At 44.8% G+C, this 22,403-nt stretch overlaps 1 protein-coding gene across 1 annotated transcript in view; it reads left to right on the forward strand.

The window, feature by feature from the left end:
- LOC126146446 (von Willebrand factor C and EGF domain-containing protein-like) overlaps nt 1–22,403 on the forward strand; it is a 178,417-nt gene that overhangs the window by 70,154 nt on the left and 85,860 nt on the right. Inside the window, exon 3 of the mRNA XM_049915621.1 lies at nt 10,289–10,415. Within this exon, the coding sequence (XP_049771578.1) occupies nt 10,289–10,415 (127 nt within the window). The remainder of the gene's footprint in view (nt 1–10,288; nt 10,416–22,403) is intronic.

Raw genomic sequence — 22,403 nt, forward strand, 5'->3', positions numbered from 1 at the left:
GGCACCTTCCAAGCCAAAGGTCTGCTGCCGCGCGACGACCGCGAGAGCCGCGGTCTGTCGGCCCCCAGGTCGCCCGGTCTCTTTCTGTTCCTGATCTTGCTGCAGCTGGCTCCTTTATGCCACACAGCCCTCCTCGAACTCGGCCTGAAAAGAAGAAAAAACATAAGTCCCGGGACAAAGAGCCTCTGGTGTCACCGGAGGTCCCTTCTCTGACTTCACAACCGGATTCTGACCTGTCGTTCCTGGATGTCGCCCCCTCCTTATCGGTGATGGGTGGGACCCGGCGGTATGACTGGATTTAGCGTGTTCAGCCCCCCTTTAAACCATTGTTCTGTGGTTCTCCAATGGAATTGTAATGGATACTATCATCACCTTCCGGAATTGAAATACCTTCTTTCGTCCTACTCTGCAGCTTGTGTGGTTCTCCAGGAATCTCATTTTACTGATGCTCACTCACCGACCCTCCGTGGGTTCCGTGTTTTCTGTCGAAATCGGGTTGGACCCCTGCGGGCTTCTGGTGGCGTTAGTACATTGGTCCGTACAGACATTGCTAGCACGTGGATTCCTCTTCAAACTACATTGGAAGCGGTTTCTGTTAGGGTCCACTTAGACTCAGCAGTCACAGTTTGCAATCTTTATCTCCCTTCTGACAGGACTCTTACACCTGCTGCCTTATCTGCCCTTCTTCAGCAACTTCCTCCTCCCTTCCTCCTCCTTGGGGATTTTAATGCTCATCATCCCTTGTGGGGGCAGTGCCTTTCCATCTAGACGAGGTCTTCTCATAGACCAATTTATTGCAGACCCCTACTCATTTCAGTGCCGGTCATGGTACCTTTTCTGCCATTGCTCGTTCTCTTTTCTTCTCCCTCTCTCCTCCCTTCATTACACTGGTCGCCACACGATGACCTTTGTGATAGTGACCATTTCCCTTTGATTATATCGCTTCCCGATGGAAAGTTTACCTCGTTGGTCTTTCCAACGTGCCGATTGGCCTCTATACACAGCACAGGTCGTGTTTTCCCCCTCTTTGTCGGGTTGTGTTGATGACGTCCTACATGACGTGTCTGACGCGATTGTTAGTGCTGCTAGCCTTGCTGTCCCACGCTCATCTGGGCTATTTCGTCGCCGGCAAGTCCCATGGTGGAGTACGGCCATCGCCATTGCCATCTGTGATCGCCGTCGAGCTTTGCAACACTTTAAGAGGCACCCATCCATAGCCAGCCTTACTACCTTTAAATGCCTCCGCACTAAAGCTCGTTATTTAATCAAACAGAGCAAGCGGATATGTTAGGAACGATTCGTTTCTTCCCTTAGTTCTACTGTCCCTCTGTCACGGGTATGGGCTACACTTCGCTCTCTCCAAGGTTGCCATCGGCAGTCCACCCTCCCAGGCCTTCACCTCCCAGATGGCCTTTTTACGGACCTATTAGTTCTTGCAGAACATCTTGCGACCCATTTTGCAGTGGCATCAGCCTCCTATCCAGCTGCTTTCCTTCACCAGAAACAGTGGGCTGAAGCTTCCACCTAATGTTTGTCCCCTTGTGAGTCAGAATCTTACAACGAACCTTTTGCTGAATGGGAATTTCTTTCTGCCCTGTCTACTCATGATACGGCCCCTGGCCCAGATTCCATTCATAACCAACTGCTTCAACATCTCAGTGCTCCACAATAGCAACATCTTCTTTGGGTGTTTAACCATATCTGGCTCCAGGGTGGCTTCCCTTCTCAGTGGAGGGATAGCGTCGTGGTTCCTGTCCTTAAGCCTGGTAAGAACCCCCTATCTGTTGACAGCTATCGGCCAATTAGTTTGACCAATGTTGTTTGTAAGTTACTTGAACGGATGGTAGCCTGTTGGCTCAATTGGGTCCTCAAAACTCGGGATCTATTGTCCCCTTACCAGTGTGGATTTCGAGAGGAACGGTCTCCAATCGATCATTTACTTCACTTGCAATCCGCAGTTTGGCAGGCTTTTTCGCAGCGCCGTCATTTGGTTGCAGTGTTTTTTGACCTTCGCAAGGCCTATGCCACGGCCTGGTGCCATCACATCTTACTTACCCTTCATCAGTGGGGTCTTCGGGGCCCACTCCTGATTTTTATCCGTCAGTTCCTGTTCCATCGGTCATTCAGAGTTCGAGTTGGTACTGTTTTTAGTTCTCCACGGACCCAGGAGATGGGCATCCCACAGGGTTCTATCTTGAGTGTCCTTCTTTTCCTCATTGCTATCGATGGACTTGTGGCCTCTGTCGGTCCTTTGGTCACCCCTACCCTGTATGTGGATGATTTCTGCATTTGGGTTAGTTCCTCTTCGATGGCATCTGCAGAACGGCAGCTCCAGGGAGCTATGCGGGGTGCCTCTGCATGGACCCTCTCACACGGGTTTAAATTCTCTCCTTCAAACTCGCGGGTGGTCCACTTCTGTCGCCATACTACGATCCACCCTGTTACAGAGCTCTATCTCGATGCACAACGATTGCCTGTGATCACACAGTTTAGTTTCCTGGGTCTTCTTTTCGACAACAAGCTCACTTGGCTGCCCCATATCAGACTTCCAAAGGTAGGATGTTTCCACAAACTCAATGTCCTTCGCTTCCTTGCCCACTTCTCTTGGGGTGCGGACCGTTCCCTCCTTCTCCGTCGTGCTCTAGTTCTGTCTCGCTTGGACTATGGTTGTCAAGTTTATGGTTCAGCTGCTCCTTCCACACTGCATGTGCTGGATCCAATCCACCATCGTGGTATCCGTTTGGCCACCTGTGCCTTCCCTACTAGCCCTGTTGATAGTCTCCTGGTTGAAGCTGGGATCCCCCCCCCCCCTTTCTGTTCGGTGGTCCCAGCTTCTGGTGTCTTATGCACTCACTATCCGTTCCTCTCCCACTCATCCTTCCTATCCTATCCTGTTCCCAGACCATGGACGTTGTCCACCCGACTCCCGCCCTCGGGCGGATTTTCAGCTTCCTTCTTTGTCCTGTCTTCCTCGCTCCCTCCCCTCCACCCCCCCCCCCCCACCCCTTGGTTAGTTCCTCGGCCTCAAATTCAGATGGATCTCTGCCGAGGTCCAAAAGATTCCATCCCCCCGGTGGTGTTCGTTCCTTTTCCCGCCAAATTTTATGGGAGTTTCGGTATGTTGTTTTTTACACTGATGGCTCTAAATCTGCTGATCATGTGGGGTATGCCTTCACGTCCTCTGTCGGAACGGAAAATCATCTGCTGCCACCTACATGTGGGGTGTTTACTGCAGAATTGATGGCAATTTCCCAGGCCCTTACCTTTATTAAACAGTCCCAACACAACCGCGTTTTGTTATGTACGGACTCGATGAGTGGCCTTCTTGCTATTGACGGGTGTTTTTTGCGCCATCCCTTGGTCTCTGCCATCCATGACCATCTCGCTGATATTCACCGTGCTGGTTGTTCCATTGACTTCCTTTGGGTCTCTGGCCACATTGGTATCCCGGGTAATGAGCTCGCTGATCGTTTGGCTGGGGAGCAGTCACTTAACCCCCGTTTTCTGTAACCCCTTCTGCAGTGGATTTACAGCTTCACATCAAATCTCACTTCACACAGTCATGGGCCAATTCTTGGGAGGCTTCTCCTCTATCTAATAAACTTCGTGCGATTAAGGTGACTCCAGGCCCGTGGCGTTCTTCCTTTCGCCTCTCCCGAAAGGACTCGACCACACTGTCGTCTCCGCATTGGCCATAGCAGGCTGACCCATGGTTTTCTTTTGCGTGATGAGCCACCCCACTTTGTGGTTGTGGAGCCTTCCAGTCGGTAGCCCACATTTTGGTTGAATGCCCCCTTCTTTTGGCTCTGCGTGCTAAATAGAGACTCCCCCACACTTTACCTTTGATGTTGGCTGACGATTCCCGGATGGTCTCTCTGGTTCTCGGTTTCCTCCAGGAAAGTGGTTTTTATTCTCAGTTTTAAGGTTTTTAATCTCTCTCTGGTATTGGGGCAGGGCGGTGAGTGTTTGGGTGTCTCCCACTGTAAGCAGTGTTCGGAGATTCCCGATTCACCTCCCTGACCGAAATCCTCTTTTCTTCCCCTTTTACTCTGTTTTTACCCTTTTTTTAAGGCTTGGTAAGTCTCCTTTTCCCATATGTACTTCTACATTCTAGCGGTTGTACCTTTTAAATCACAGGTGGTCTTGCCTATTCTGCTTCAGCATAGCGTTGGGTTCGTTCTCTTGCTGACTTCCCTCGTTTTGTTTTTACCATTGACAACATGACTGCCCCTTTACGGTTTTAGCCTTTTCCCTTTTATTGTTCTGAGTTTCCTGAGATGTCACATTAGCGGAATGGACCGCATGTGAAACAAGGGACTGATGACCTCGCTGTATGGTCCCTTAAACCTCAAACAACCAACCAACCAACCTTAATACGCCCGAAATGCATGAATTAAACAATGCAAGTACCCAATAACACGCAAAGAAATTAAGAATTAAACGATGTAACAAATAAGTGAGCTAAGATTATACGACTTGCTGCTGGCAGCTGCTTATCCAACAGCGGCAGGGAACCTCATAGGAGGGAGCAATATACTGCTTGACTCCTCGGTGAAGGTATGTTCTCGAAACTTCAACAAAAGCCTGTATTGAGCTACTGAGCATCTCTCCTGCAGAGTCTCCCACTGGAGAGACCATGAAGAGACCATGCGGATAAAATCAGGGAGATTAGAGCCCACACAGAGGCATACCGACAATCTTTCTTTCCACGAACAATACGAGACTGGAATAGAAGGGAGAACAGATAGAGGTACTCAAAGTGCCCTCCGCCACACACCATCAGGTTGCTTGTGGAGTATGGATGTAGATGTACATGTAGATGTACACGTAGATGGCACCTAATATTGCATTTACCATTCCTCTATGTGATCTGGTAGTAACACAATTATTTTCCAGGTCCCTAATGGATGGGAAATGACAAGAAATCTGTGCCTAAGACAGGTTGGAAAATATCTGCCACAAAAAATTGCTCATGTAACAGGTAGACAAACTGATATCAATCATGAGCTCTTTATAACCATACATGTTTATGCTTGAATTGTTAACTGGTAGTGGTTTCAAAGGCTTAATCACTTGCAGTCTGTGCAATGTTAGCTTATTCTTCCAGCATGTCAGAGTGGCACAAAGGAATAGTGTATGCTGCCTACAACTGTCAAATGGTTCATAACTGCTGGAGCCCATGGCACCTACAGCAGGCCGTCATTGCCATTTGAGAATCCACAAGCTTTTGTGCCTAGCTCATGGACTGAACTACCTGTGATGCCAGTTGTGGTGTGGGCTTGATCCTGTTTGGAATGTGACTGCATCTTGTTACTAATGGTAGTTCAGCATTCAGAGTTACAAAGCCATGTAGCAATCTTTTCCATCATGTCTTGCAACTATCTGATCCCCTCAGTGATGCCTGGTTTTTGTCTGTAGATTGTGGCTGCACAGCTTATCTTTGATTCTTCTAACTTGTCAGCTGTTTGCAGAAGCTTGTCAAGAAACTGTCCTTTGTACACAATCAACATCAGCTGAACTTGATGAGAAAGCTGTTGTCACCAGATGTGTAGTAATAATTGATCAGATATTATGCTTGCGTCTACCACAGTGCTTAAATGTCTCCAGAATTCAAATGTACCTCTGTCCTCATGTTTCTTCTGGTACATCACCAGGGAAAGTAATTTCATGCAGCAAATGACTAATGACATTTCAAGCGTGATGTGTGCTTGTCTCAGTGCCAGATGTAGGATCACATCGGAGACTATCACTGTTCCCCTTTGATCCAGGTTACTAATGCCAAGTGTGAATTTGTCACAGCTTTCAGCTATGCAATGTTGATTGAAGGTATTATCTAGTATCACAAACCATATGTCTGGTTCAGTAGCTGTGAATGGAGGTGCTCTTACCAGCAGTGATGGTGTGGTTCATAGTGAAGAGTTCATACGTGAAAAATATTAGATGTGTATGTGTTCATGGTGTGGCTGCTAGTACTAGAACTTCTAAATTTGTAGAATCCATTCTGCTGTCATTCCTCAGTGTTGCAAGCTCCAAAACCTCTGTCTCTTGCTTTAGCAGTTGTATCTCTCTGTTTGTGGTTTGTAGAAGTTTGTTAGCTTATTTCGTATTTAGCATATCTGCCACACAATATTATTGCTGTGAGAGCTGTCATTGTTCTGGGATCAACAATTACAGGGGCAACAAATTAAATCCATATATAAAGTTACTTGGGATGTTTTATTTTTGCAGCTTGGAACAGAATCCTCACTAGAACAAGAGTCAAAAAATAAAAACTTAACTTTCTAATATTCACTGCACTTGTACGAGTAAACATAGCACACATCACTGGTTGCTTCCACATTCCCACAATGGATATGTAAAGATGCCTGTTAGTTAACTGAAGCAAGAGTAGATTGATTTTTACCTGAAGTACTTTATGCAGCTGTATATCTTAAAAATAGAATATTAGCTAATGCTGTTGAAAGGAAAACTTCTTATGAGATATGGAAAGAAATCTAACATGAAACATTCAAAGTTGTATAGTAGTAGAATTTTTGTACGAGTATCAGAACAACTGAGGAAGTCAAAGGTTGATCTTAAAGCAGTCTTGGGAATTTTAATGGGTTACAGTGAAGCTGGATACAGAGTACTGGTTACCGTATTTACTCGAATCTAAGCCGCACTTTTTTTCCGGTTTTTGCTATCCAAAAAACCGCCTGCGGCTTAGAATCGAGTGCAAAGCAAGCGGAAGTTCTGAAAAATGTTGGTAGGTGCCGCCACAACTAACTTCTGCTGTCGAATATATGTAGCGCTACACGGGCATCCTTTGTAGGCACAAAGATAAATACTGGCGCCAAAACCTCTGCGTCAGTAAATAACATTAAAAAAAAATTGGAAGACGAGCTTTTTTTCTCCGCCCGAGTTTCGACCACTGCATTTTCATACATTATCCAACGAAGTAAATACAAATTCCGTATTGTTCATCTTCGAATGTAGCAGCATTTCAATGTACGGTACTACGCAAATCCGACGGCAAGACTGTGATTTTTGTCTATATGGCCAACTCTACATTCTGAATTTTTTCCTACCTGTGAGAAGAGACGGTTGCTAATAGGAACCTGATGAAATGTGAATCACATGCAGTATTCTCTTCACCATAAGAATAATACGAATATAAACATTTTGCCAGGTATTCTTTCGTGTTTGCTTCTATCTCATTTAAATCCTGTCTGCCTAATAAACTACGAAACTAGAGTGAGACCACAGCAAACGCGGAAGAATATACGTATCGTGTCATGTTTATATTCGTATTACTCTTATGTCTAATAGTGATACAGTCAGAAATGAAGCACGGCAACTGACTAGATTTTTAAATCTAAGATGACTAATTTCTGTGCAGAATTTGATGTACTAAAGAAGCGGCCGCAAAGATTTTCAAACGGAGAAAAATTTTCGCCAAACTCTCGTTCAGAACATCTTCTATCATACACAGTCTATTATTTGGTTCTTGTTGATCATTATCAAAGAAAGCAGCAGTGTAAGTAACAAAAAATAGCAGTCTCTTGCCATTGTTTCGCTAATGAGACGATTCCTCTCTTTTTTTAATTGTAGGCGGCGGTAGCGCGCACAAAAGCAAGCCATGCCGCGAGCAGCGACAGGCCGTAAACACGCACTATCAGAATGCGACAAACAATGCATGACACTTACCAGATCAAAGCAAAATAAGCAATCGATTCAAACCAGACGAAGCACGTGAAAAAGGAAGGGTATCCGTATAAATACGGACGGAGCGCCTGAGGCATAGCAATGGTTACCTGGTAAACTTAACTGCTAAGCTTACGACTCGAACCAAACTACTGTAGCTGTATCGTCATTCGTTTGACCTAAATTGTGTCTCATATTACAATGGATCAACTTTGTTTCGATTTGGAGGTGCGGCCTAAAACTTTTCTCTCCCCTTGAATTTCGAGTCTCAAATTTCAGGTGCGGCTTAGATTTGGGATTTTTTTTTTCCTTTATTTCAAGTCTCATTTTTCAGGTGCGGCTTAGATTCAAGTGCGGCTTAGATTCGAGTAAATACAGTAATGATAACTTCATCATTGTGAGACATGTTGATATTGTGGAAGAGTATGTCAGGTACCTTAATCTAAAGGACTCTGATTTAGGGAGTGAATGTTTTAATGATTTTGAGTGCAAAAGTAGAGACAGTGAAGTTGTAAATAAGCAAATGGAAGAAAATGGTATCAATGGGGGATTCAAGCAATCAGAAACAAGAACAAGAATGGGAGTTAAGAATGTCAACTAGAAAACAGTGCTTGTAAATTTGATGATTGTCATGAGTGTCATTTTATAAACTTCTGTAGTGCTGATAATCAGAAAATTTTGAGGTGGTGATGAATAGTAAAGTGTCGAAAGTTTACAAGTAAGCAATGGATAAGGGAATGGAATACTTAAATAAAAATAAAACTTGGGATCTAGTAATGAAACCAATGAGTGTTAATTTTTTGATGTCATATAGGTTTTTTTACAAGAAAATTGGATAACAATTGTAAATCAAGATTAATTGTAAGATACTTTCAACAAAAAGAAACTGTGGATAATATTTATTCATCAGTTGCTATGATGTAAACATTGAAACTTTCGTTGTCATGTTGTCAAAAGGGCTTAATTGTAGATGTAATGGCTGTACAGATTGTATTTTTAAATAGTAAAATTTTCTCAGAAATTTGTGTAAAGCAACCTCCAGGATATGAGGATGAAACAGGCAATGTCTGTGAGTTACTTAAGGTGCTATGTAGTTTGAGGAAGTCCTAGAATTAACAGAAAGAGGACTGACATAGGACAATTTCACAATATCCCAAAATGTCTTGGCAGGAAGCTCAAGTTTTTGTAATCAACAAAAGGTAGATTTTCAATCTTCTGTACAAAGTGGTAGTTCATTAATAAAAATTATAAAGTAGGAGGCCAGAACTGAGCCATGAGGCACATCACATGTGATGGTGCCCGAATTCTGATAACCCTGAGAGACCCTCTCAACAGTACAACACTGCCTTCTGTTAGGAAGGTATAAATCAAGCCACTTTTCTGCTGCACCACTTATATCTACGTACACAACATTTTTTGGATCACTTACAAGATATGATCCTCATTTTTTATTTTGGAATGTTCTTAACAAACTGCTCTCCCAGTTTTGCTCGTTTCAAAATTCTAGAGATTTTTACTTCGTTGTTTGAATTATCCTTTCCTACCTTCAAGAACATGTTCTTTGATGCCTGTGTGCCCTTGTTAATTTCTGTGCCCTGTAAGATGCAGTGAGTAGAGGTACATATGTGGGGCGATGCATTCTGTATTCATACTTATGAGGTGGTTCTTCGTGGTATAGTTAGTTACTCACCAGCCTTCATTATCCACCATTGCGTTAGTGAGCAATTTGCTGCACATTGGGTTGTCTATCCACTGTTACATTCTACAATAGTCAATAGTGATCCCTGTCAAAACTTTGTTGCCTATGGCAATTGATTCCCAATCAAGTTACTTATGGTGTACCTTTGACACAATGGTACATGAAATGCCCACTACCTGTGTAACCTCTGAAAAGAAGTGTTCTTTGTATTGGGCACTCTCAAACTATCCCCAATTGGGTGCTCCCATATTGTGTTTTTTGCCCATCCTGTGCTCAGCTGTCATTGCATTTAATAATATTCAAATAGAAGTAGGTTGTAATACAATATCACATAATGTAGATGGGTTATTCAACAGCATATACTGTAATTGAACTGTATATGTGTTTTTCAGGTCCAGCCATATAGGCTGCTCTACACAAGAAGAAAATTTCAGAATAGTATCAGCTGACTTTATTGACTTGTTTTGCAGGGCACTACATATGTGGATGAACACAGGAACACAGTCTGGGGAGGGGTGCAATATCTATGTCAATCATGCACACAAACAGAGCTATGGGGGAAAGGCTAGTATCTGATAAAGAATTCCAGCTTGATAGCCGAACAGTACCTTGTTTATGTATATATTTAGTGCTCAGTGTCTCTTGTATATGTTGAGCATTTATCTTACAGGTTTTCATTATTAATATTGTCCTGGTGCAGGTAGAAAAATTTTCTTCCTGACTTTTATAATAAATTGCATACATTTGAGAAAGTAGACTAATCGAACATTGAAAATTGTCATGAATGTATGTATGTATATCAGTCTGATTAGGCAAAGAAAGCCTTCTTTTATGCTTTGGCAAAACTTTCCATTTTTGATACTGTTTTCAAAACTGTGTCCTCTAATGGATCCCTATTGTGTTTAGGTGAGTGGGATAAACAAGACATTAAAAAATGTTGGCTGAAAGGTAAACAGTACAACATTGGAGAGGATGTTAGACCACTGGATGAACCATGTGTTCATGAATGTTCTTGTAGAGTTGACGGCAAAAGGTCAGTGTGAATAGAGAGTAGCTTTTTCATATTAAACAAGCTATTTACTTCGTGGCTCTATGTAGTGATTTACTCTTGTATTGACCTTGTTTACAGTACCACATGTTTTGTTAAGATTTTTGCTGTAGAAATATTAATATATCTAAAGAGCTGTTGCACATGATAAAGGTTTTAGTTTTATGTAAATAAGAATTTCTCCAGCTCAGTTGTCATACACAAAACATAACTTCTGAAGTTATACAGTTATTTAATATTGCGAATAAATATTGGAACAAGCTATGAATAAAATTATTACATTGATCAGTGAGAAATCTAAATTAGTAGTAAAGTGTAGCAAGGTGAAATAACACTACAAACATCGCTTTTACTTGTACAAAATGCATGGTCTCATAGTGAAAGAAATTAATGAAATTTGTTTGAGTTTCCAAGTGGTTATGTACTGATGGGCTTTCAGGTGAATGCAGTTGTCAAGTGTTGACTGTTGTAAAGTTGCTATCACCTGTGAAACGCTGTATCCCCGTCCAGTGCCTTATAAGATAATGTTTTGTTTTGTACTCTTGAAGTTCCCGGCAGCCAGATACCAAGCTGTGCTTCAGCTGTAAACTGCTGTCTGTATTGAGAGTGTTCTCCGAATTTTTTCCCCCTCTCTCACTTTTATTATGCTACCCCAGGACAAATAGGTCCATTTAATGACAGACTTATTGAAAAATGCAAGTTGTTGTCCTTTTCATTGGGCATATTCTGCTACCACTGATTTCTTGAACTAAAATAGACAAAACATCTCTTGTATTCCATAAGGTGCTCAATAGTGTGCGGTCTGTTTGACTTCAACATGATATTTTGTGTATTCCAGGCATTCTGAGGCCTGTATCATTTTTACAGATCCTGAGAGTTGAATTATTGTGGAAGCCTGATGACTGAATTGATTTTATGCCTCTTCAGAAGGTGGCTAATTTTTCCTGACTTAGAGCCTTAAAATGGCAATAACACAAGACTCCTTCATGTGCTCTTTGGGAGCCTTACTTACATGTCTTTAGTGAAGTGGATTGAAAAATTTGTTGGTTGTTTTAGCCATTTTCCTTGGATGCTTTCTCTAAGTGACTTATTTCTTGCAGCAGATTTTCATCATCTCAAAGAAGTTCCACGTCAGCCACCTTGATCCTTAGAATCAACTGTTTAGTTGGATTTCTGGTAAGCACTGTGGACATGGACATCAAGAAACAGTTCATCTTTACCTCTATGATGCTTAACTGTGATTATTCATGTTAATGTGCTCAAAGAACCCTCCCAACTGTTCAGATTTGAGGCCGGACAACAGTGTGACAAGTGACAAGTGTGCCAGTGATGATCTGATAAAGGCATCTGGGCTTTGCAGTAACCATGTTCAAGATGATATCAGAGTTCTCAGTAAGCATATTGTCTATAACTGGAAGTAGCAGGCTTCTCACTGTGACGCCATCTGTCTAGTTAAAATATTCTCAACTACACAAAAAAAAAAAAAAAATAAAAAATCAGAGTCTGACTAAAAATATCTAAAACAGTGTCAGCAAAGAACTAGTAGAGCAGGTCTATACTCTTTGGTGGACATACACATGAATAATTACATTACATCAAAGATGGCTATCATTTCTCCTCCTTGAAGGTACAAGGGTTTAATTTGGCCTATGAAGCTGGTCATATTCTTTCTGTTGCATACAGTAGACAAAATGTGGAGTAAGAATGTTGGCCAAATGTTTCACAGTTCCATAAGCTGGCAACATAGTATTGCTCATGATGGACCAATAAGTGTCTTCTTAAGAACTTTCATAATGACGCTCTTCCACCTATTGTATTCAACAACATATATATCGTTAAAGGGACAAATAGCAACTGAGTTAGTGTAGTGAAGAAAGGGAGAGAGAAGATAATTTCTAATAATACCCTCAATAAAGATGGTGGCTTAAGGCTAAAAACATCTGTTGGAGGGCTGAAGCAGGTATGGCAGGCACAAAGAAAACATTGTCTTAGATGGCACTGGACAAGGCCCAAGTGACATCACAGACAATAGCATGGCTATATAAAGATGTAAGCATCATCTGCATGATGGTAGACACTTAACAATGATCAAGCAGCACTTGTCCAAAAACTTGTGAATATTTAAACACTTGATGTGGCTGATAGTTAGAAAATTTTTATTAACTACTTTTCTTCTTTCTTTTTTGTACCTAATCTGTATGCAGTATCCTTTAGAAGCTGTAATTTTGTAATTATTATTGTTCAGAACCCACCCATGAACCATGGACCATGCCGTTGGTGGGGAGGCTTGCGTGCCTCAGCGATACAGATAGCAGTACTGTAGGTGCAACCACAACGGAGGGGTACATGTTGAGAGGCCAGACAAACGCGTGGTTCCTGAAGAGGGTCAGCAGCCTTTTCAGTAGTTGCAGGGGCAACAGTCTGGATGATTGACTGATCTGGCCTTGTAACACTAACCAAAACAGCCTTGCTGTGCTGGTACTGCGAACTGTTGAAAGCAAGGGGAAACTAAAGCCGTAATTTTTCCTGAGGGCATGCAGCTTTACTGTATGGTTAATGATGATGGCGTCCTCATGGGTTAAATATTCCAGAGGTAAAATAGTCCCCCATTCGGATCTCTGGGCGGGGACTTCTCAAGAGGACGTCGTTATCAGAAGAAAGAAAACTGGCATTCTACGGATTGGAGCGTGGAATGTCAGATCCCTTAATGGGGCAGGTAGGTTAGAAAATTTAAAAAGGGAAATGGATAGGTTAAAGTTAGATATAGTGGGAATTAGCGAAGTTTGGTGGCAGGAGGAACCTGACTTTTGGTCAGGCGAATACAGGGTTATAAATACAAAGTCGAATAGGGGTAATGCAGGAGTAGGTTTAATAATGAATAAAAAAAATAGGAATGTGGGTAAGCTACTACAAACAGCATAGCAAACGCATTATTGTTGCCAAGATACACGAAGCCCACATCTACTGCAGTAGTACAAGTTTATATGCCAACTAGCTCTGCAGATGACAAAGAAATTGAAGAAATGTATGATGAAATAAAAGAAATTATTCAGGTAGTGAAGGGAGACGAAAATTTAATAGTCATGGGTGATTGGAATTCGGTAGTAGGAAAAGGGAGAGCAGGAAACGTAGTAGGTGAATATGGATTGGGGGTAAGAAATGAAAGAGGAAGCCGTCTGGTAGAATTTTGGACAGAGCACAACTTAATCATAGCTAACACTTGGTTCAAGAATCATAAAAGAAGGTTGTATACATGGAAGAAGCCTGGAGATAGACAGATTTCAGATAGATTATATAATTGTAAGACAGAGGTTTAGGAACGAGGTTTTAAATTGTAAGACATTTCCAGGGGCAGATGTGGACTCTGACCACAATCTATTGGTTATGAACTGTAGAGTAAAACTGAAGAAACTGCAAAAAGGTGGGAATTTAAGGAGATGGGACCTGGATAACCTGAAAGAACCAGAGGTTGTACAGAGTTTCAGGGAGAGCGTAAGGGAACAAATGGCAGGAATGGGGGAAAGAAATACAGTGGAAGAAGAATGGGTAATTTTGAGGGATGAAGTAGTGAAGGCAGCAGAGGATCAAGTAGGTAAAAAGATGAGGGCTAGTATTGGAACACGTGAGGCAATACTGACCCTACAGCTTATCTTAGAAGTTAGATTAAGGAAAAGCAAACCTATGTTTCTAGCATTTGTAGAATTAGAGAAAGCTTTTGACAATGTTGACTGAAATACTCACTTTCAAATTCAGAAGGTAGCAGGGGTAAAATATAGGGAGCGAAAGGCTATTTACAATTTGTACAGAAATCAAATGGCAGTTATAAGAGTCGAGAGGCATGAAAGGGAAGCAGCGGTTGGGAAGGGAGTAAGACAGGGTTGTAGCCTCTCCCCGATGTTATTCAATCTGTATATTGAGCAAGCAGTAAAGGAAACAAAAGAAAAATTCGCAGTAGGTATTAAAATCCATGGAGAAGAAATAAAAACTTTGAGGTTCGCCGATGACATTGTAATTCTGTCAGATACAGCAAAGGACTTGGAAGAGCAGTTGAACGGAATGGATAGCGTCTTGAAGGGAGGATATAAGATGAACATCATCAAAAGCAAAACGTGGATAATGGAATGTAGTCGAATTAAGTCGGGTGATGTTGAGGGTACTAGATTAGGACAGGGGCGGGCAAACATTGCACGTGGCTCATGAGCACACAGCGCTGCACGTGTGCTGCTCGCATGCAGGCGTCGACCGGGGCTGTGGCGACAGCCGGCAGGTTGCAGCAGTGTAGTGCCAGGCTAAGCTGCGGACGTTGATGCAAAGCGAGCACTATGTAGTGAACGTTGTATTTCAAGAAACGGAGAAGTGGAGATGTAGTAACACTGTTCATGTTACGTCGCACTTCACTTAGCGTAGACCGGGACTGTGTCCTAGGCATGCCCGATGTTGACTGACTGCGCACGGCCTGTCCTGCCGGAGTTGTTGTTGTTGTTCTTGTTGTTACGCCGGCAGAGGTCGCGTCTGAATTCTTGCGTGCCCTCTGGTGGACGGGACTCTACTGGCGGCAACTACCGTCCGTGACGCGCCGTGCCAATGTGCGCCTCCCGCGATCTTTCTGGTGGCTACTACACTCCTCCTCCTTCGGGGGGTGAAGCCACTGTGATCCACTGCGTCGGAAGGTGGAGCGTCGGGCAGGAGCGATGACCTCCACATCCATTGGATGGCCGGAGTCGAGGGGATCTGCCAACCCTCGAGCTGGAACCTTTGAATACGGCTGGAAGTGACCCACACGAAGAGGCCCCCGTCGTCCCACAACCGGAGCCCGGGACAGCACGGGCGACAAGCTGTCGAAATCTGGATCCTGTTCCACCGCAGGAGGGGCAAGACCCAGTGGCGGGGACGAAGGGGAAGGGACGACCACAGGGGAACTAGCCCCCTGCGAAACCGGGCCGGCTAGGGGGGCCGGCTCTCGCTGGGGCATCTCAAATGATGGCGATGCCGGTGCTGGAGCCACTGGAGGCTGCCAAGGCTGAGAACCATCGCAGTGTGGCAGAGTCACAGCGGGGAGAGGAGGTAACGTCCCCTGTGAAACCAATACAGGTGCCGGCAATGGGGAAGCCGGTGTCCGAGAGGTCGAAGGGTGGGTGCCCGAACGTGGACGGAGCTGATTTTGGTGACGACGTACCACCCGGTCCCCCGCCTGTAAGGTATAGAGCCGGCAGCCATGGCGGTGCAGGACCACCGCCGGTATCCAATGTGGATTGCGACCAAACCCACGGGCCCAGACTGACATACCCAGTGGAAAGCCAGGTACTCCGTTTTGTGAAGACTGGCGAGGACCAGGCTGGAGGAGGTGCAGCAGAGTCCTAGGTTGACACCCATGGAGGAGCTCTGCGGGGCTGCGGTCTCCCATTGGTGTGGTCCGGTATGCCGTCAAGAAAAACGTCAATGCTTCCTCTGCAGGAAATTCGTGCACATACTTTTTCATCTGCGTCTTAAAGGTGCACACCATGCGCTCAGCTTCCCCATTCGATTGTGGATGGAAGGGGGGAGAGCAAACGTGCCGAATACCGAAGCGCCTACAAAAATCCTGGAAGGTCTGCGAAAGAAACTGCGGTCCATTGTCCGAGACCAGGGTGATTGGCAGACCTCCCACAGAAAAGATTTTTGCTAGTGCCTGGATTGCAACTTCTGAAGTGGTTGAGGAGCAGCGAACCACATATGGGAATCGGGAATAAGCATCAATGACAATGAGCCAAAAGCCATTGAGAAACGGGCCCGCAAAATCGATTTGAACACGTTCCCACGCCTGGGTTGCCGGCGGCCATGAAGAGAACGCTGCCCTGGGAGATGCTTGTTGGCTCGCACACTGGGAACAGGCGGCCACCAAGTGCTCAATTTCTCTGTCAATACCGGGCCAGTACACATGTCTGTGAGCCAAGGTTTTAGTACGGGAAACACCCCAGTGCCCCGCATGTAATAACTTGAGGACATCCCTTCGTAAACTTGCAGGAACAACCACGCAAGGAGCTGTATCATCGGTAGCCAGAAGGAGAACTCCTTCCAAGACCAAGAGACGGTCTCGTAGAAGAAAATAATTACAAAGAGGGTCCGAGGCCCGGCCCGGAGGGCGGGACGACCACCCCTGCTGAATGAGGCGAACTACTTGCCGGAGAACCGGGTCAGCCGCCGTTTCCCTGGCGACTCGAGAACTAGTGATCGGGAAGCCATCAACCGCTTGGCGGGACGCCACATCCAAATGAAAACACATAATCTCCTCTCGATGAAATGTAGGGTCCGGGCCCACCGGAAGACGGGAAAGAGCGTTGGCGTTGTCATGCTGGCCTGTAGGGCGAAAACGAATGTCATAATGGTACTTAGAGAGGAACAAGGCCCAGCGCTGTAGTCTGTGGGCCGCCCTATCCGGAATCTGAGAGGCGGGGCCAAATAACGATATTAACGGCTTATGGTCAGTGATTAACTGAAACTTCGTGCCATACAAGAAAGGGTGAAACTTGGTAACAGCGTAGACAATGGCCAAAGCCTCTTTTTCCACCTGGGAGTAATGGGCCTGCGCGGGACTAAGCGTTTTCGACGCAAACGCCAGTGGTTGCTCGGAACCATCTGCGTTGCAATGGGCCAGGACCGCCCCCACCCCATATTGCAAAGCATCCGTAGCCAGGACCAACGCCTTATGGGGATCAAAAGTAGCCAAACAAGGGGCTGACGTGAGGAGGCCCTTCAACGAGGTGAACGCTCGCTCGCATGCAGGCGACCAATCAAAAGGAACACCCTTGTGCAGAAGGCAGTACAGGGGGTGGGCTATAGTGGAAGCCCTGGGAATGAACCGGTGGTAATAGGCTATCTTGCCTAAAAAAGCTTGTAACTCCTTCAGCGAAGTGGGCCGAGGAAGGTTGACGATACCTTGGACCAAACTTCCTAGTGGCTGGATGCCGTGCCGAGATATGGTGTAACCCACATACTCAATGGACGGTTGGAAGAAGGTTGACTTATGCAGGTTGCAACGCAAGCCCACAGACCTGAATTTGAGAAAGAGGGTGCGAAGGTTGTGCAAGTGGTCCGTCGTGCTGCGGCCCGTGACAATGATGTCATCCAGGTAATTAATACAATGAGGGATTGTCGACGTGACATGCTCAAGATAACGCTGGAATATCGCCGGGGCACTGGATATCCCAAAAGCCAACCGCTGGTATTGGTAAAGGCCAAACGGGGTGTTGACGACTGCCAGCCGTTTGGAGTCCTCATCAAGTGGTATCTGATGATAAGCCTCTGACAGATCGATTTTCGAAAAATAGTGGCCTCCCGCCACGGCGGAGAACAATTCATCAGCACGAGGCAAAGGATAGGTGTCCACCACCAATTGGGAATTAATGGTGGCCTTAAAATCGCCACAAAGGCGTAATTTTCCCGAGGGCTTCTTGACAATAACGAGGGGCGAAGCCCACTCACTGGAAGAAATGGGAAGAACGACCCCTAGGGCTGTCAGCCGGTCGAGCTCTTCCTTTACCTGAGGGCGGAGAGCCAAGGGGATCCGCCTCGCGCGTAGAAAACGCGGGCGAGCAGAATCCTTCAACGTTAAGTGAGCTTCAAAATCTGAAACACGCCCCAGGCCCTCCTCAAAAATATCTGGAAAGTCGGAGATCAAAGATTCCAATGAGTGATAGGGAACGCCTTCGGAGACCAACTGTATGGTGTCAGCGATAGAAAAACCGAAAGCTTGAAAGGCATCCAGGCCAAAAAGGTTAGCGGAGCTCGCATCACTGACAACAATAAAAGTAATAGGCCGAGTGACTGATTTGTAAGTCACGTCGGTAGTGAATTGACCCAGGAGGGGAATGAACTGTTTACCATAACCGCATAGACGCCGGTAAACTGGCGCCAACGGGGGCGATCCAAGGTCGGAAAACGTTTGTGCATTCAACAACGAAACTGCCGCGCCCGTATCTACCTGCATTTGTAACCGGCGCGACCGAACCGACACCTCGATAAAGAGTTTGCGTGCCGATGCGTCGGGAGCCTGGCCCGATGAAACTTCCTGAATGTCAACGTCCATGTCCTCTGTACTTGCTTCCTTCGATTCCTTTGAGGCTGAGCGGCAAACTTTAGCAATGTGACCGTTTTTATGACATTTGCGACAAACGGCCCAACGCTGGGGGCACTTTGACCGATCGTGATGTATATAGCACGACGCACAGGACGGCAACAGGGGCCGGCGGCCGGAAGTCTGTTTACGCGCCGCGCGGGATCGGCCGTAACGGCCGGATTGTACCGCTCGCACGTCGTCCACCCCGGACACAGTGGACGCGGCCGCGCCGCCCTGAACCTCCGCGACGTCGCACCACGCCTCCAGCTGTTGACCTGCTGCGTGAGAGACTTCATACGATTGAGCAATGGACAGGACTTCCTCGAGGGAAGGGTCTTCTAACTGCAGGGCCCATTGCCGGACCTCCCGATCAGGGGCCGAACGAACAATGACGTCGCGGACCATAACATGGGCATACGACTCCCACGACTGCTCCGTGACAAAATGACACTTGCGACTAAGACTGTGCAGGGTAGCGGCCCACGCCCGGTAAGACTGACGGGGCTGTTTCTTGCATTGATAGAACTCGACCCTAGCCGCCACAACATGCGTGCGGCGGCGATAATATGAAGACAGCAATGAACACAATGCGTCAAACGACAAGGACGAGGGTTCCTGCAACGGCGCTAGCTGCCGCAAAACTTGATACAGCGAGGGAGATATCCAAGACAAGAAGAGAGCACGACATACCTCCGCATCGGCAACATGAAACGCCTGGAAATGCTGCCGAAGGCGATGTTCATATGCGTCCCAATCCTCCGCTGTCTCGTCATACGGGGGAAAGGGAGGAGGGAACTGCGCCGGAGCAGACGGCGTGGAGAGCAACGCCGGAAGCACTTGTTTCATGGTGGCCATGAGCTCCGTCTGCTGCGCAACCAAAACCCGCACCAAATCCTCCATGCCGTGGAGAAACTGCGAAATCGGAACAACGACGCAACACGCGAAAGAACGACCCTACTCGTCGCCAATTGTGTAGTAACACTGTTCACGTTACGTCGCACTTCACTTAGCGTAGACCGGGACTGTGTCCTAGGCATGCCCGATGTTGACTGCCTGCGCACGGCCTGTCCTGCCGGAGTTGTTGTTGTTGTTCTTGTTGTTACGCCGGCAGAGGTCGCGTCCAAATTCTTGCGTGCCCTCTGGTGGACGGGACTCTACTGGCGGCAACTACCGTCCGTGACGCGCCGTGCCAATGTGCGCCTCCCGCGATCTTTCTGGTGGCTACTACAGGAGATATGCTATCTTTTAAAAAGTAATGAGAGAATCATTTTTTCTTTGTGTAAAAACGTGAAAATTGGAAATGTTTAATATGTGGCAGTATTCTCGCTGGTCAACGGAAGTTTAGTATTGAAGGCCATTATAATAAATTTCACAAGGACGAGTACAATTTATTGTTGGATTCTGAGCAGATGGGGAATTGACTGAGCTAAAGAAGAGCGATCTGATGATACCAGATGAATCTGTCGTAGTTGGCCGGTCGGAGTGGCCGAGCGGTTCTAGGCACTACAGTCTGGAACCACGCGACTGCTATGGTCGCAGGTTCGAATCCTGCCTCGGGCATGGATGTGTGTGATGTCCTTAGGTTAGTTAGGTTTAAGTAGTTCTAAGTTCTAGGGGACTGATGACCACGGCAGTTAAGTCCCATAGTGCTCAGAGCCATTTGAATTTGTCGTAGTTGCTGTTGTCACGTGAGATCTGCGACTTTGTCTCGTCATGTCTCTCATCTAACTGATTTAACATTTTATGGAGCACTGTTTTCAAGTTTTCAGGATGACAACAATAATAGCCCAGCGGTATGTGCAAGTTGTAAGACTGCGCTTAATATAGCGAGAGCTGGAAAACCATTTGCTGACTTAATAAGTCTCGGTTAAGACCAGGCATCAATGTTGAAAATTTATGTAACTGTTTGTGTTTGTCTGTATGTAGAAATTTTGTTCCAGATATTAAACGAATTGTAAACTCCACCTGTGATAATTAAATAAAACGTATCGTAGGTAATAGGTACTCTTTCAAACCATGATTTCTTTCAAGCACTCCTACTAACCTTATTCATACACTCAATAAAGCAAGCTAGGAAACAAAACGCATTACAGAGGAAGGAGCAGACAGAAGGTATGGTGGGGATGGGAGATAAGCGGGTGGCCAGCTTGCCCCTGTGTGCACGCGGAACACCTGTTAACTGCACGCGTGCAAGTGCACCGCACATGTGCAGGATTCCTGCCTGCCCCTGGATTAGGAAATGAGACACTTAGTAGAAGTAGAGAGGATATAAAATGTAGACTGGCAATGGCAAGGAAAGCATTTCTGAAGAAGAGAAATTTGTTAACATCGAGTATAGATTTAAGTGTCAGGAAGTCATTTCTGAAAGTATTTGTATGGAGTGTAGCCATGTATGGAAGTGAAACATGGACAATAAATGGTTTGGACAAGAAGAGAATAGAAGCTTTTGAAATGTGGTGCTACAGAAGAATGCTGAAGATTAGATGGGTAGATCACATAACTAATGAGGAGGTGTTGAATAGAATTGGGGAGAAGAGGAGCTTGTGGCACAACTTGACTAGAAGAAGGGATTGGTTGGTAGGACATGTTCTGAGGCATCAAGGGATCACCAATTTAGTATTGGAGGGCAGTGTGGAGGGTAAAAATCGTAGAGGGAGACCAAGAGATGAATACACCAAGCATATTCAGAAGGATGTAGGTTGCAGTAGGTACTGGGAGATGAAGAAGCTTGCACAGGATAGAGTAGCATGGAGAGCTGCATCAAACCAGTATCAGGACTGAAGACCACAACAACAAAAACAACATTGTTCAGAAAGCGACTTGGACTTGGTTGATGACAATAACATAAATATTTCATATAGAAACATTGCAGTGAAGAGAATCTTCAGAATTTAGGAATCAAAATATGGAGAAAACAAAGTTCAGCCCTAGTTATAAGGGTTTGTTTTAGAGTTCCCATTTGAAGAGCCTATTTTCCTATTATGTAAAGAACACTTTCTATTGTTTCCCAGTTTTGCAGCTGAGGAAATTAAAATTCAAAATTGTAGTTATTGTAAAAAGATAAATTATTCACATTTTGGAATATAAAGCTTTGAAAAATCAAGCATCACCATGTGATAGTTCTTATTTTTCTGAATCCAAAATGTATACTTTCACTAAAATAGTTTAATTGGTGAAACATTTCAGGTATAATAAGATTTTAGTTCCTGGAATATTCTTGGCAGGCATTTATTAGAAAATGCCATGTGAAGAATATGCAGCCAATAATTAATCAAAACTTCACTTTGTCTTTCCTATTATTACTTAAAAATATTTTATAAAGACCTTTTAATGTGAGTCTAAATAAGCAATATAAACACAATATTAACCACAGTTTAGTCAGTCTACATTTAACCTTCATCTGCAACTCAGCATCTCCACTATATGGTGAGTAGCAACTATCCTTTTCATAATATTGTCATTATTCCATCCTGAATTTTCCCTTGTTTGATTTAACCTTCATTTGAGAGACAGGCTTACTCATGCAATCACTTCTTGTCATTACTAATCATTTTAGTAACAAATATTCAGTTAGCAACAAACTACTGTAAAGTACTGTCATCATTTAGCATTCATTGAAAAATGTTCTGAAGTCAGCAGTAAGTTGTATCACAGTTCAGGCAGTATGAGTTCAGTCACCACCAAAATCGGTCTATGTTCAGCATCCATCATATTGATCAATAGTCATTCAGTAACAGAAATTCATAGTCAGTAACATAGTCATATGTATTTAAATCACCAGGATAGTTTATCAGTTGCATAGTTGGTTTTGATTCTGTGATTCCTATGTACATTGATGAACTATTTTTTAGAAATACTTAATCTTGGGAACAGCAAGC

This window comes from Schistocerca cancellata, chromosome 2, assembly GCF_023864275.1.
Source record: "Schistocerca cancellata isolate TAMUIC-IGC-003103 chromosome 2, iqSchCanc2.1, whole genome shotgun sequence".
In the NCBI taxonomy this organism is placed as follows: Eukaryota; Metazoa; Arthropoda; class Insecta; order Orthoptera; family Acrididae; genus Schistocerca; species Schistocerca cancellata.